This window comes from Artemia sp. Qi Xiang Cuo, chromosome 4 (genome assembly GCF_049724085.1).
Source record: "Artemia sp. Qi Xiang Cuo chromosome 4, ASM4972408v1, whole genome shotgun sequence".
Lineage (NCBI taxonomy): Eukaryota > Metazoa > Arthropoda > Branchiopoda > Anostraca > Artemiidae > Artemia > Artemia sp. Qi Xiang Cuo.
Window position 1 is genome coordinate 84,788,534 of NC_142797.1, and position 17,306 is coordinate 84,805,839.

At 35.4% G+C, this 17,306-nt stretch overlaps 1 protein-coding gene across 3 annotated transcripts in view; it reads left to right on the plus strand.

Annotated features, from left to right (window-relative positions):
- Positions 1-3,230: 3,230 nt before the first annotated feature.
- The window catches only part of bmm (brummer), a 116,492-nt gene continuing 102,416 nt past the window's right edge, over positions 3,231-17,306 (plus strand). The window contains exons 1-3 of one of the 3 annotated variants that reach the window (XM_089088594.1): positions 3,231-3,313; positions 5,731-5,895; positions 16,932-17,044. In XM_089088594.1, the coding sequence (XP_088944720.1) occupies positions 5,736-5,895; positions 16,932-17,044 (273 nt within the window). In that variant the 5' untranslated portion in view covers positions 3,231-3,313; positions 5,731-5,735. Of the gene's footprint in view, positions 3,314-3,347; positions 3,357-5,730; positions 5,896-16,931; positions 17,045-17,306 lie in introns of those variants that run through there. The other 2 variants (XM_089088595.1, XM_089088596.1) reach the window with 2 other exon arrangements.

Consider the following 17,306-nt stretch of genomic DNA (forward strand, 5'->3'; position numbering starts at 1 on the left):
AAGAACTTTTTTTAGAAACACTTGATACACCATGCAGGCAGTTGACTAGCTTCAAAATGTGCGGTCTTTTCCTATGGTAACGGACAAACATGCAGCAAGAGGAAGGACGTTCGCTTCCCTCTTCACTTAAGAAATTGGTCAAGAATTGTGATGTGGACGTACATCGTTGAATTAGTGATCTGCTTAATATCCTCATCTTGCATTGTGATGTGGACGTACATCGTTGAATTAGTGATCTGCTTAATATCCTCATCTTGCTCCCGGTGAATGTTGTGTCTGCCGAATGTAGCTTTTCAACCATGGCAAAACTTAAAAACTGGCTGCGGACATAAATGGGGCAGCCAGGATCAGCGGCTTAGCTCTCTTAGATGCCTATTCTGAAATTTATCTCACCACTGAAAATGTGATCATTCGTCTTCCAAATAGTAGTTCCAGCAACATCGACTTCATTTTGCAAACATATGTGGTACAAACAAACCTTGTTCTGCACTCCGTTTATTTTATTAACTGAATAAAAAGTAACAACAATAGTTTTTAAGAAAAGTGAAGAGCCACAAGACGAGCAGACATAAAGTGCTACAATAATTCAAACTTAAAATGATCAATAAATCCTTCCTTACGACCTCTTCCCACTCCATTTGGAGACAGAGTGGGGAGTCCATTCGGGGTTTTTTGTTTGGCCCAAGATGGATGTTCCAATCGTACAATCTTTGGCAATTTTTTCTCGTTCGTCCGTAAAATGTGTTCTCCTTCCTTTCATTCATTCGATCACAGTTTTCAGATAGCCATTTAATTTAGCATATTCAAAAGGTCCAGTAACTATGTTTTTGATAGAGACTTGACCCTCCATAGTCGCTGAAGAAAGAGCTGTAAGTTAGGCAATTTACCCATATTGTTCATACACAGTATTTGTTAATGGGAAATATACGGAAATTTTTTGGGGTTACTTTCTGCAGGAAGGGGGGTATTTTCCACGGGAGAATTTTCCGTTGGGAGGAAATTTTCAGGAGGAATTTTCCAGGAGAAATGTTATATGTGAGAGGGAAGGAGATTCCCTGGCATGATTTGAGAAACAGTCAGAAATTAAATTAAAGAAAATAAGCTTTTTCGACTGAAGGTAGCCTAAGGAGCAACATTAAAACTTAAAACGAACAGAAATTATTCTGTTTGCTTAAATTATACGCTGAATTTTAACTTTTTGTCCTGATTCTTTAGGAAACACTACTCAAGCACAAGGGCCCTTGATTTTGAATGAGAAGTATCTTTAAAGCACTTTAAGACTTTAGCGTAAAGAACGAGGGTCGAGGAAGGGGCAACCTCATATACAAAATAGTTTCTGTTCGTTTTAAGTTTTAGCTCCTTACTTTCAATTGAAAAAACTTTTTTTAATTTAATTTCTGATCGTTTTTTTAAGTTGCGTCAGGAAACCCGTCTCCCCCTCCACAAAAAAATCCCCTTTCTGTTGGAAAGCTTGCTTTTTATTTTTTATTTCCAATTACATTCCACCTCCCTATTAACCCCCCATTATTAATTTCCAGTTTAATTTCCATTACAAACATGGAAAATATACCCCACTCAATATTACTTTACACCAAGGTTGATTGGAATCCAACGCCACATTCTGGTAGACATGCTGATGGCGAAAGTTGAGAGACCCCACCCTGCCCCTCGAGAGGCCGAAAAGAGGCTGGATAGTACTATTCTATTAGATGGTACCCACGCGATATACTGTATAGGAATATGCTGAAGGAAACTAGTCAATCGGGTATCAGTTAACAGAGTATTGGATCACAAACCGTGGTTTTTCATTGCGTTCACAATATTTAAACTATTGTTTTTTGGGGGTTTAGGGGGGTGTAGCCTACCTAGGTTAGGTTAGATTAGTCTATGTATTTAATATATGCTATGCTTTACCCACCTCCCCCCCCTAATGTGCAAATATATAGCCCAAATTTGTTTCTTAACTGTTACATTTTTATCCTATTTGTTTATTTCATTAGCATCAACCAAACTTGACTTCTCGCGTGGGTACCAGCTGATGTAACAGTATCTGCGATCCAATACTTTATTGACAGATACCTGTTTGACTAGTTTCCTTTAGTATCTTCCTATACACTATATCGCGTGGGTGCGAGTTAATAGAACAGTACATGCTGGACTTCCAAAAAGTACAATCCACTGTATTAGTTCTGAATCTTCAACCAATTTGGTTGAGAATTGACAACACACTGAAAGATTCGACTTATTCTTGATGATAAGAGACTAAGATCGCTGAGTCCCAAAAATTGGTCGAACAACTTTGGCTGAGTCCCAAAAAAATCTTCTATTTTAATGAGATACGTTTAGGGGTCTCATCCCTCATTCTATCCCCCACAGAGTTTGTATCGGATTCTAATCTTCAAAAGGAATGACTGGAGGATTAGCTTACTTCTTAGTTTACACCAAGCTTTGTTAAGATCCGATAACCCATTGCTGTTCGTCTCGATGACGAGGATTTAGCGACTCACCATCTCACGTAGGTAGGATTTGGTACAAATCTATAAAAAACGAACTAGAACACTTAGTTTTACGCCTGAACAAGTACAGCTGAGACCCGAAGGGCACTTACTCTTACTTCCAACCAAGCCAAGAAGAATTTAGGGACGCTCTTCCCTCATAAAGGTCTGAATGGAAAGACCCCCCATAACCTATAGTTAGGTGGTTCAGAGATTCCCCTTTTCAGAAAGATGGCATCTAGTCTCGATCCAAAAAATACATAACTAAGACACTCGGGATTTTTTTCGAGATGTTTGTGGTGAGTTTATAAACCCGCATTGAAAGCAGCAATGTTTCTCAACACCGAAACCAGGAAGTGCCTTATGCTTAGTATTCATGCCCAAGTGTATAAAGCAAAATAATGGGGGGTGTATCAAAGAATTTCCAAAGAAGGGCTCAAAAATGCCAAAGCTTAGGCATGAATTCGAAGTACTTAGTCTTGCGTAGCAAGAGTTTAATAAATCAGAGGAGTGGGTTCAACAATTTCCAAGCTATTTAAATTGACGCAGTTTATTGTCCCTGAAAACCAGTGCCAATATTGTTCTTTTTAATTCATAACATAGGCTTACTCATAAATCTTTTTTTTTTTTTTTGTTCCTATAAGACAAATCAGGTTTCAAATGCGCACGCCTTTGAATTCAGCCAATAGGCAAGGGGACAATCATGGCGTCATAGACACACCTCAGCCATTACACAGAGTAGGACAAAAGATTTGTATGTTATTCTATAACTAGTTTATACTTTGAGTTTGAATGATAAAATAGTCAAAACAAGAAATGTAAGTTTAGATTGAGTTTACTTTGATAATTTGCTCTATTTTTGTAAGTTAATAACCTATGTGTTTATTACTTAAGGTAGACCTACAATTGCAATAGAATAATTTGTTGCATACCTAACTAGCCTAGGCTATATCACAATTATCGTTTTTTTTAATGGTTGGTGGTGCCCAAGGCAAAATTAACCTTGGTGTCCCGGTAAATTTTTACCAAATCATTGACTTACGAATAAAGTGAATATACCACTTGATGCCTTTTTTATGCTCTTTACGAATATAATAATCATTTTTGTCGGAAATGAATTTCAGCCCCCATCCTCATATATACCAATTCAGGGTATATATTTGCACATTAGGGGGGTGGGGGAAAGTTTGGTAAATATCTACCAAATCATATTATTGACTTACGCATAAAGTGAATATACTACTCGATACCTTTTTTTATGCTGATTACGAATAGGCTATAATAATCATTTCTATCGGAAATGAATTTCAGCTCCCCCCCCCTATATATGCCAATTCAGGGTATATATTTCTACATTAGGGGGAGTGGGGGTAAAGTTTAAACACCTCCCATTTACATCAGAAACAAATTTTGTCCCCCCCCCCTAATGTAGAAATATATACCCTGAATTGGCATATATAGGGGGGGGGCTGAAATTAATTTCCGATAGAAATGATTATTATATTCGTAATCAGCATAAAAAAAGGCATCGAGTGGTATATTCACTTTATGCGTAAGTCAATAATATGATTTGGTAGATATTTACTGAAAGTTTAATCTTACCTCTCATTTACATCAGAAATAAAAATTAACCCCACCCTCTACTGTCCAAATATATACCCTGAATTGGTAAAAATAGGGATGGGGGTAAGATTCATTTCTAACAAAAATCATTATTATGTTTGGAAAGAGCATAACAACAGGCATCAAGTGGTATGTTTACTTTATTTGTAATTCAATAATATGATTTGGTAAAAATTTACCGAAATGCTTTGGGCCCAGCCGTGATAGACAAGGCTAATGTGAAACCTTGCAAAATAGATCTTCTGCTTAAACGAAGTACAACAAAATTGTTTTCAGCTTCAATATTTCGCTCAATCCCAATTTATAAGGTTTTAAAGACTTGCAAATACATTTCCTAAATTTGTAAAAAACATTAATATGGCTTAAAATTCTACTCAAATAACAGCAATTGCATTTTCAGAACTAAAGCCAGAGAAAAAGAAATTGATAACTGAAAATTAAGGTAAAATGTTTTGCCAAAATTTCCATAGGTTTACCAACCTGTCATGTAGGCAAATTTCAGGACCCTCTAGAGGGAGAAGGAGTGGAGTTAGGTACTTCAAAATACCAGCCCGGACATACTTTAGCCTGTAGACCCATCCCTGAAAGTTTCATTTTCCTAACCTAACCCCTTTCCAAGATTGCCAAAAGTATCTAAAATAGAATTTTACCGCCTTTAGCCTTCTATATGGCTCATTTTTCACCCGGGGCGGATCCAGGATATTTGTTAGGGGGGGCAAAATAGTTTGATCCGATAAAAAAATTAGGGGGGCGCAAAATAGGTTGATCCGATAAACTTGCGTTAGGAGCAAGTTTAATTAACGCAAACTTGAGTTTGGCGGATCCAGGGGAGGATCAGTGGCGGATCCTCTCCTGGATCCGCCACTGTTTTTTCACTGTCATTTTCACTTGATTTGGGAAAATTGGCTCCAGCATTGCCCCTTCCCCTAAGATTTTGACGAAATTACGCCACTTTGTCCAGCCTTCTCATGATCAGTTTTATGGAGGTAAAGAGCGGTTCATCATGTTTCCCTTGAAACAACTCTAGAATTCTATTCATTTGCACTTCAATTAATCTACTTCGATTGTTCTGGAATTTTTCGTATCCTTTAAAGGTATTCCAAATGTCGGTTAATATTTTCTAAGAACTTGGTCCATTTTCTTAAAATTCGGGTGGAGAGGATTCAGTCAGCTTTTAATTCTGCATAATTAAATCACTCTTGACACTTGAGGTTTTAAGTATTAATGTACCCAAAAAAGTACGAGAAATTGACAGTCATTTTATCTTTTGACTTATAACTTGTCCATTCACAGTAATTTTTAAACAGATAGGTATCTGGACAGTGATTTTAATTGTTGTTTTGAACTAATAATTTTATTAACAGTGCTCGTAACGGTGCGATAATGAACTGATATACTATATTTTGTAAGTATACCTCAGTAATAGGCTATCTCTTAATTTCCCTTACTTCAATGTACAAGGGCTAAAGGCAGCATTCAGTTTCGTAATAAAAGATGCACACATGAATACTGTTTAAAAAAAAAGTGCGTAATAATGAATTTTAGGCGATTTTAGACCTGCTTCTGCAAGTAAAATACCTTTGAGATAGTTACGTTTTTTTTTGTTTTACAGCTGAGATGAATTTGTCATTTGCTGGATGTGGCTTTATGGGTATCTACCACGTTGGAGTTGCTGCTTGTTTCCGAAAATATGCACCACATCTCCTTCTCGAGCGAATTTCGGGTGCAAGTGCTGGTGCAATGGCAGCTGCATGCCTATTATGCGATGTGCCTTTGGGTAAGTTCTGAGCTCCATTTTTTTGAATCGCTGAATGATTTCGTGCTGTTATAAAAAATAGTGTCCATACAAGTGTTGGATTAATAGGAGAGTGAGAGAATTTTCATTTCAAACTGCTGATGAGAATTGGAATATAAAATGAATGTTGGCGTACATGCTATTTCTTAGGGTGCTTTTTATTATATAATTTTGTAGAAACAAATAATCAACTACTGCGATGCCTCCGAAAGCGGCTTGGGGGTGCCGAATTTCAGAAATCACTTACACAAGGTGGCGTGTGCCAAGTGTGGCGGAATTACCAAGTGTTGCGGGGACTGTAACACCCGTGACGAAACTGTGGTACACGTGGCGGTACTTGTGTATTACATAAATCACACTCGAGAAGTTGTTTGGTTAATACTAATGAAATAAGACAAAATTATAATGAAAATATAATAGTTTAGAAACAAATTTGGACTATATATTTGCACATTAGCTACAATTTATTTTCCAACGAGCCAAATGAAATTGTCTGGTATTAAGAAGTTGCTTGACCAGTTTCTTGCCTCATGTTCGCATCATTCGCGATCGAAATTCTTGAGTGTGTTTTATGTAATACACAAGTACCCACGTGGCACTCCAAGATGTTAATAGATGGCTGAAAGTGGTGATTATCTCTTATCAAGAAGCAATGAATGATCTACGCATAGCATAAAAGATTCACTTCTTTTTTAGTATTCAAGACTGTTTTGTGCTAAATTCTATGTATCCTACTTGGGGTTACTTACGTGTTATAGCGACCACACCAAAGAAGTGAAGTTAGGTTAAACCTAGTGAAATATACCAAAATATGATGAAAGTATAGTACTTCAGTAACAAAATTATGGAAAATATAACAAAGAATTATGAAAAGCAGGCCGCCCTGGACGCATTATATCAAATACCTAACCTAACAACCTTTATTTATTAAATATATAATTAAAACATACCCGCAAAGTAGTTTTTCTCGCTCAGGCTAAGCTGATTATCTCCGAGTGGACACAGCAAACCGGTTTCTTTAAAGATCATGAAAAAAGTGGTCGCTATAACACGTAAGTACCCTTCTGAGGAAAAGTAGTATTTAAATCTCAGCCCGGAATCATAAAAAAGTAAATATAAAACTAGATTAGTACCGAATTAACATTTTAGATGAGAAGACCAAAATTTGTAAAAGTTCATTTTTTTTCCTAATAAAATATATCCCAGTCTACTGTTTTATTTAATGTGCTATAGTTGACAAGATAGTGTGTTCTTAATTTTTTAACATGCCTTATAAAAATATAAAAATACTATACCATAGGCGTTAAGCCATTGCTGTGACAGCTATTCATATCCTGTCGCCCTTGGCAAAACAGTTAATTCTTAGAAAAAATTGTCCGCTATATTTAGCCATTATTAGGCCTACTCTTCTTTACTGACTCTGTCAATTATAGGTCAAGCTATCACTTTGAAACAGTTCGGGGTAACGAACTGTAAGTAAGGAGCGACCCGGTTCAATGGTAACCGAAATTCTAAAAAACGGAATTTTGATACCAATAGATACATCAAAAGAATCAGATTTTAATTGTAATTTCAAATATATAAGTTTTATCAAGTTTAATCTTACCCATCAAAAGTTAAGTGCCTGATAAAATTTGGCTTATTTTATAAAAAAGGGAAAAAGACCACCTAAAAGCTATAGAATCTTAATAAAAATCACACCATCATATTCAGCATATGAGAGAACCCTACTGTAGACGTTTCAAGCTCCTATCTACAAAAATGTGGAATTTTTCATTTTTTGCAAGAAGAAAGATCACGGATGCGTGTTTATTTGTTTTTTTGTTTTTTTTTTTGCTTTTTTCCTTTTTCCCAGGGGTAATCGTATTGACCCAGTGGTCCTAAAATATCGTAGGAGGGCTCATTTGAACGGAAATTAAAAGTTCTAGTGCCCTTTTTAAGTGACAAAAAAATGGAGGGCAACTAGGCCCCCTCCCACGCTCATTTTTTTCCCAAAGTCACCCGATCAAAATTTTGAGACAGCCATTTTGTTCAGCATAGTCTAAAATTTAATAAATATGTCTTTTAGGATGACTTAATCCCCCAAGGATCCCAGGGGAAGGGCTGCAATTTATTAACTTTGCCCATTGCTTCCTTTTTTCTTTGGTTATGGGGAAGTATACAGACATTTTCAGGAAGGATTTTTTTCTGGTGGGGGGGGGGCGGGCGAAGGGGATTACTCGGGAGAATCTTTCCTTGGAGGATGTTTCTTTGGGGTAAGGGACATTTCTATGAAGGGGGCGCCGGATTTCCAGGCATTATTTAAAAAACGATTAGAAATTAAATTTAAAAAAACAAGTTTTTTCAACTGAAAGTAAGAAGCAACATTAGAACTTAAACGAACAGAAATTATTACGTATTTGAGGGGGTTCGCCCCCAAGTCAATACCTCGTTCTTTACGCTACAGTTTTTTTTAGTGCTTTCAAAAGAGCTGTCTATTCTAATTAAACGGCCTTTGTGATTCAGGGGTTTGTGAATTAAACAAAATTTTACTTTTAACGTAAAGAGCGTGGTATTTACTAAGGGGAGAACCCCCTCATATACGTAATAACATATACGTAATAAAAAAATTAAGCGATACAGCTCAATAGTAATCGAAACTTTTAAAAAGGAATTTTGATGTCAATAAATGTATAAAAAGAATGGGCTTATAATGTTGATTCAAAATATATAAATTTTTTTAAGTTTAGTTTTACTCATCAAAGGCTACGAGCCTGAGAAAATTTACCTTATTTTTTAAGGAGGGGGGAAACATCCCCTAAAAGTGAAAAAATTTTAATGAAAATCACACTGTCAGATTCAGCGTATCAGCAAACCGAATTACATTGGTTTCAAGCTCATATCTGCAAAAAATTGCAACTTTGTATTTTTAGCCAGAAGAAAAATATACGTATATAAAAGTTCGTTACGTAAGTTAATTTTTAAATTACGTCAGTACGAAATTTAGAGACAGCCATTCAGCAAAAGAAAATTACAATTCTTACGCAATTTTTTTTTACTTATTCAATGACGGTGAGCCAAAATAAAAGCTGCATTAACTAAAAAACGATCAGAAATTAAATAAAAAAAACAAGTTTTTTTAAACTTAAAGTAAGGAACGACGTTAAAACTTGAAACGAACAGAAAGTATTCCGTATAGGAAAGAGACTTTCCCATCTTCAACGTCTCACTCTGTAAGCTGAAGTTTGAGTTTCTCACAACTCTATTTTTGTTAAACAGTAAAAAACTTTAGCGTACAGAGCGAGGCGTTGTGGAGGGGACAGCCCCTTTCCTATGCGGAATAATTTCTGTTCGTTTTAAGTTTTAACGTTGCTCCTTACTTTCAGTTTAAAAAACTTGTTTTTTTTATTTAATCACTTATAACTTCGACTAGACCTTCCCTTTCTTCTTTTATTATTCTTTGTGTCATTTGACTTCACCCATTCCAAGGGGTTACGCTCCGCGTGGGTTTGTGTGCGCTAAAGGTAGGACCTGACATCCGACTTACGTTAGATGTGGGTTCCGGTGTAAAGGCGCATTTATAAGTGTCAGAGATACTTATTTGCGAAGAAGCGACAAATCCAGAGGCTTGTCTCTAGAATATACTAAATTTCTAATCCATACTATAAGTATCTTTCGTGTCAGCCTACACAACCTGGGATCTCATGTCACCCTAAAAAACGGTCGAATTGGTTTGACGTGTGATTAGAAAGGTTTTGATACATTTTATTTTATCAATTCCACAAGTTTTACCGCTTTTTTTCTTTGTTTCTGAAAATCAAGCCCAGAACACTTAATTTTGATTTCATCAAGTCTTTCAAAAAAAGAAGCAACCCTGATTATTTCGTACCTATCATTTGGTCTATACTTACTGTTCTATACTATTCCGTAAAATTTAACTGAAGTATATTCTGCGTTAGCTGACATAACCTGGTTTTGGGATCTCATGTTACCCTAAAGAACGACCGACTTGATTTGACTTGTGATTAGAAAGGTTTTGGTACATTTTATTTTATCAATTTCATAATTTTTACTTATCCTTGTTGCTGCAAATCAAGCCCAGAACATTTAATTATAAAAAAAAGAAGCGACCCTGATTATTTTGTACCTATCATTTGGTCTATACTTACTGTTCTATACCATTCCGTAAAGTTTAACTAAATTATATTCTACGTCAGCCGACATAATCTTGGCTTGGGATCTCATATCTCCCTAAAAAACGGCCGACTTGATTTGATTTGTGATTAGAAAGGTTTTGATACATTTTATTTTATCAATTCCACTATAATTTCGGAGACCATACTGCCTTTCCATGACGATAAACAAAATTTCAAATAGGGATAAAACCCTTTTAATAGACAGCGATAAATTTCACAAACAGTGATATATTGCACAAAAAGACTAAATATTTCGCTCACATATTCAGTGACCGTCACCAGTAGATCACTGATCTACTTATTATTTTCCATAAAAAAGGTAGGATGGGGGAGGGGAATATCTAAATTGTGCGGTATTCCATCTCAAATCCACAGTTTTTGGATAGTACCTAAGCACTAGCGTCAATGTTGTAAATAAATTTTACTTTTTAATTGAAGGATAATGGAAGATCCCAGACTTGGACGTGTGGTTATCAACGGTGAACTTATTTTATAACCGGTTCAACAGTCTTGTTTAGGCTATAAAAGGTTTCTTTGTTTCCTGTTACAGTTTCGCGGAAGCACGCTGGTGAACGGTATTTGCTTCAGGCCTATTATGACATTGGACGATTCCTATTGTGTAATCCTTTGTCTTGCTCAAAAGTATTCATCTTATTGGGTATATTAGGCAGAAAAAGTTTACCAACAAGAAAAAAAAATCAGATGAATATAAGCTCAATGAAAAACTTCAGTTACATCACTGATTATGGCTTATAACCATTTAACACGACTTTGGGTTTAATAGAAAAAGAGTACTTGTGTATTATAGTGACCACACTCAAGAAGTGAAGTTAGGTTAATCCTAATGAAATATACCAAAATATGGTGAAAATATAAGACTCCACTAACAAAATTATGGAAACTACAACAGAGAATTATCGAAAGATGGCCACCCAGAACGCATTATGTAAAATACCTAACCAACTCTATATATTAAATATTTAATTAAGATATGCCTGAATAGTAGCTTATCTCTCTAAGGCTAAGCTAATTATCTCCGAGTGCACACAGAGAAACCGGTTTTACAACAGATCAAGAACATCACTGTGGTCACTTTAATTCACAAGTACCAAAAAAGTGGTTATATTAATTGTTCTTACGAAACATTAGCTTATTGATTATTTTCTTAGAAAAATAAATGGTGTTCCCTACCAGTTCTTACCTATATATTACCGTCATCTTTTCAAATCTCCCCCCCTTCTCAAAGTCAAAAATGATTATATAATAACATCAGCTCTTCTTAAGGGGTTAATCTTCTTGTCTAATTATTTTGTTGTAATGATGCTTGGATGATTATAAAACTGTTATGATCCCATATGTATGACGTTGACGAAGATTTCACTTAATAGAGCAAGTCGATATTATCTATGGTCAGTTTTCTTGTTATTTTATTTGTTTACATATTTCCAGACCTACGGTAAGGCCACACCTTCAAAATACGCTTCTTTATTGGCTAAGAGACGGTCGTACGATATGTCTCGTGCTTAATTAACCTTCTTGATTCATTTGACATCCTCTATCATTCACATTTTCAAGATGTTTTGAATATGGAGAAAACAAAAGAGAGATCAAGATGATTTCATGCATGATATTTCTTCATCAAATTAATAAAAAAAACTGATAAAAGTAAAGAGCTCAGTTGAAACTTGCAACGAACAAGAATTACTGCTTCCCAATTTATGCAACATAAAATGTAGACTTACATAAAATGTAATTGTAGACTTCTGAATCACTAGCGCTTCCGACACAACAAAACAGGGCTTGAAGCAGGAACATCTTAAGTGTCCTGCAGAAAGCAAAAACAAAATAATTTATATGGCTCTTACTATTCTTTTACAAGTCATGAAGTCAATAAATTTTAAGACACGATTTTAACTTTCTAAAAAATCAAGAAAGCTTAGTATCCACTAAAGTGCTAGTTTTTTAGAATTCTAAATATATAGCGAAGCAAAAGGCCAGTTTATTTGAAACAGCTTTACAAAAATATGTTGCATAAACTGCCAAGCAGCAATTTCCGCTCGTTTTAAGTTTTAACTTCGCTCTTTACTTTTATCAGAAAAGCTACGTTTTTAAAAATTAATTTTTATTCTTTTGATCAAGAGCTTTAAAATAAGTCATTTAACACCGCTCTACGATGTTGCAGTATTTCTACTAGTAATAGTACTACTATCTCTACTAGTCAGCCCATAATTTATGGGTTTGCTAGGGGATGGGAGGGAGAGTATACAAGAAGAAAGATTGTAAACTCAGGTTTAAGGTTTTCGATCATGGAGATTATGACGATATTTTTTCATGCTTCTCACCCCTTCCATTTCAAACATAACACCAAAAACAAATGCCATATTCGGTGCCATATGGCACTTAAGCAACCTTTGTAGAGACGAATTTATAAAAAGTGCGCAGGTAAAAAATCTGTGGTATTGTAGTAGTCTGCTAGTTCTGTTGGCCAGTAAACGATTTATGAAAAATATCAAGGGGCCTGGGAAGGGGGGTGTAGGCTACAAGTAAGATATTTTAAACCTTAAGTGTAGGGTTTTAAGCCATGGAGGTGGTACGCTACTATATTTTATGTATCAAATTTACCTAAGAATTAGCTTAGCTACATCCAAAAAGTCCTTTGTGATGTCATTATGAAGTCAAATTTATAAAAAGTGATTATATATAAAAAATAGCTTTCAAATTAGCCCTTAAACAGCTCTATGACGCTCCAGTGCTCCGTTAGTGGCGAAGAAAAAGGACACATCAGGGGTACCCATGCAAAAATGGTTTTTTCTTGTTGTTCAAGGCGGGGGCTGTAATTTTCATCTATGGAATTTTCGACAAGGAACATCCCAATGGCGTATTTTTCACTTCGGTCCGACGCAATTTTTTTTTTTTGGGGGGGGGGGTTTCAGGCTCTTTTTCAATTTTTTTTTTAATAAGATTTTACTGTTAAGATTTACGGGAATAATAGTTGCCATTGCTGAATCAGCTACAAAGGAAATAAACGGTATTAGACCGTTTTTATAAATTCATTTTGAAACGTTGGTATGGGCCGCGGTTCGCTACCGTGATTTCCAAAAGGTCTTTCTTTCAGTTACATGGATTTACAAAAATAGAACTGAACTATATTTAGGACTAGCTCGGGATTTTGATAGTGGAAAGGGTTGTCATCCATGGTGTTTTTTTTTAGCCCTTAAATCGCCAAAACTGAAAATTTTTGGAAATTAGGGGGAAGGGACCGTACAAAGGGAGTCAGAACTGAACCTCCCCCCACCGGGCAAGGCTTTGCTGTATGTTTTGAACTTAGTTTCATTATAATATAATGTAATCACAGTTTTGACGATTCCATATAGAGGCTTTTGAAATTGGAAACATCCAGATACATTTTCAGTTTTTATTTAGAGAGAGCAAAAGCCAATACATCTCCTGTGGGGTGGGGGAAGACTATAGGAGAAGAAAAGTTATTTCTACACTAATTTAGGGAAAAGTTATTTCTACACTAATTTAGGGAAAAGTTATTTCTACACTAATTTAGGGAAAAGTTATTTCTACTCTAATTTAGGGAAAAGTTATTTCTACACTAATTTAGGGAAAAGTTATTTCTACACTAATTTAGGGAAAAGTTATCTTTATTGACATCTGCTCCCAGGATGCATTTTGTCCGTATCTCATGTCCGTATTTGTCCGTATCTCATGTCCGTATTTGTCCGTATCTCATGTCCGTATTTGTCCGTATCTCATGACTGTATTTGTCCGTATCTCATGTCCGTATTTGTCCGTATCTCATGTCCGTATTTGTCCGTATCTCATGTTGATAGGAATACATCATTGAACGCTTTTCGAAGACCACATAAGCACGAACCTTAAATCTCATTGAAGATTAGAAAAAAAAAACTACAGGAAAAGTTTACCATCATGCGATAATATCTGGGGATTCTCCCTTTTTTTACATTGATATGAATGACTTCCCTTCCCACTTAGACTAAATGATGTGGTCCCTAAAAATTATTTTTTTCCCTTCTGTCTTTCAGAGAAAAAAAAATGACTTCCTTAAAGCCAAGACCTGTGTGTACCAATGATAAAAATTCGTTAGCATAACATCGCTTATAAGAGAAAAACCTGATAAAGCAGTTATAATTTGCCTTTTGTAGGATCAATGTTACCTTATGCCCTGCAACAGTAAAAGCTTAGTCTTAGGTCAGGGACGTCACGCTATCGTTTTTATCTATTTTGAATATTATTTGTAGGTTGTAGAATAGCAAGCAGTTTATTTGTAGAATAGCAAGGCATCTGGAAATTTTGTTAAGTAAAACGAGTAAAGCTTAACTTATTTTCAATTTGTATCAGGTTTATGAAACTAAAATGAAGAACTTTAAAATGAGGGGCTAATTCCAAGTTAATTCTTAAGTGGGTGGAAATACGAGCCAAAGTGACGTCACTTCAAATATAATTCTTATTTATGGTTCTTTTATAAACAAGCGGTAGGGATAAATATATGTGCAAAGAGTATTGAACGAGGAATTGCATTGCATTTCTCTTTTGTTCTAAAGTGTTGAGTTGAAATTAAATTTAAAAAAAAACACAATTTTTTCAGCCGATAGTAAGAAAAAGTGGGGGGAGGGTGTCTTAAAGTTCTTGCTAAACATTTCTTATTAAAATTCAACGGCTCTTGTGTTTGAGCCGTCTTTCTTAAAGAATTATGACAAAAGGCCAAATTTTAGCGTAACGAGAGATGGCCGATGAAGGGGCAGCACCTCTCTCCCACATATATGGATTAATGTCTATTAGTTCTAAGTTGTATTGCTGTTCCTTGCTTTAAGTCGAAAAAAAACTTGTTTTTAAGGGTATGTTTCATTTAAGTGTTTGTTGATGATGGCTGATGCAAGTTCATTATATTTGTGCTTTTTATGATGATCCCCAATGTATGTTTATTATATTTTATGCTCTTTTTGTGTTCATGACCATATTTTTGGCTTTAATACACTTATCTATCTTTGGCTATCTATTCGTATTCGTACAATTACCTTTCTTTTTTGGTTTTGACAATTATTCATGTATTTGATAATTTTGGGCGTCTTATAAAGCTAAATTCTCTGAGAAGTGAGTTTTTGATAGATAGATTAGTGCCGTACTGCATATATAAAACTTGCACGAACCTTGAATTTTCTTGAAGATTAGAAGGAAAAAAATCAGAAGAAGTCTGCCACCATGCAGCCATTTTTGCTGTAGGTTCTTCTTTTTCTGATATTGGCACGAATGACCGCCCTCCCCACTGAACACTCCACTATGCAGCTCTGAAAGTACTGTAGGCTATTGTCCTAGGTCAGATACTTACGAAGGAATTATTTTGGTGGTGGGGATTAATTAGAAAAATAAGTGGGTGACTGAAAACTGGAATAAATCGGAAATAAGTTTTGTGTTTTTTTTAGGGGGGGGGGAGGATAAAATAAGGCCAAGCCCACAACAAAAAGTACTTCAGCCAATATTAGGCTAAGATGAAAATCGGGCATTTCCTGGCAAAACTCTTGCTTTTAGAACCCTAAAAAAACTTCATTTCAAATATAACCAATGTATAGAAACATTTTGTTCCATCCAATCTATTGTTTTATCCCAGCATTTCTTCGATTTAAAGATTGGGTTAGATCTTTTGTCACAATACAGTAGTGTGAACAACCACTTTCCAAACAAACTCTCTTGGATATTTAAAAAAAAGTAGGCGAGCCAGATGACTGAAACTTTCAAGAAACCGCTCAAATAAAATATTATGAAATTCTAAGAAAGTTAATTCCCAGATTTTTAGAAGAAAAATCCCAGTATCCCATTGGTGTTTGCATATACCAGCAGCGCTCAAATTGATATTTATTTTGTTCCTTTTGTTGCAGGTCAAATTTGAGAACTATTTTGAGACAAATTTGAGACATTTTGAGTTTGGGCTATTATGCCAAGTAATAGTTAAAAATGGGATCAAACGAAGAAGGAATTGTCCACTTGACGTTATTGAATCTTCGATCTTTACATCCAATTTCGAACGGTTACTATTTACTTGTAAAATACGCCGATGAAGTTATCGAGTACTCGATTGCCTTGGAATATATCGCAATGAGGGATGTACGCATGGGAGGAGGGGTGGTTAGAAGAAGTTTTAGGGATGGGACAGGGGGGGGGGGGGATAGAAGCAGTTTTAGTGATGGTACAGGGAGGGATACTTGCCCTGGGCACAGAAACTTTGGGAGAGCAAATTTTCAAATAAATAATCTATCGGCTATAATTATTTTCTAATTTTGAAATTTATTTTTGTTAAAATAAATTAGAGGGCGCAGTTAATGAATGAAAATAATAAAAAAATTATGAATTAATTAATAAAAACATTTAGAAAATTAAAATGATTTATAATAATTCAATAACTGAATAATTTATTTAATAAGTTAAAAATAATTAAAGCATAAACTATTAATTAATAAATTGAAAATGATTTTGTTAACAAGTGCAAATTCCGTTAGCATTTGGCCTGAAAATTTGTGGAACACAGGGGGGGGGGTGCTCTAATTAATATTTTACCTCGGGGGCAAGAAAGGCCATGACCGCCAAGGGGGGATCTTGCCCGCCCACATGCTAAATTTTTAGAATTTCTGGGTACTTCTTATTAAATTATTAAATAATTTTTTTATGATTGCACCCAAATACCATTCCCCCCCCCCCTTCCGGAAAAAGAATCATGCGTAGGACTACGTGTATGATTATAGTACCTGTGTCCTGACTACGTGAGCTTTCATTTTTCATAGCAAAACGGTATGAAGTTTTCCTAAAATGAATATATTTCAGATTTCATAACGAAAGATGTATTGGAAATAGCTTCTATGGCACGGAGTAAGATTCTTGGTCCTTTTAGTCCGTCATTAAATGTCGATGAGCATGTAAGGTCTACCATGCGAAGGGTATGTATTTTTTTGACAGTATAGTATTTCACTGTCAACATTTTCACTGCATTATTTTCACATCCTTCAATAGTGGGATAGGGGAGAGGAACTACAGCTCAATTGACTTAAGGTGGTTGATCCTTCTTGGAAGCTATCTTGGCCCTTCTGTATGGAATTCGCTTCCTGTGAGTGTTTGGAGGACTGAGCATCTCCCACAGTTAAAAAAAAGATTAAAAGAGTATTTCTTGGGGAATTAGTTTTTTTTTTGGGGGGGGGATGT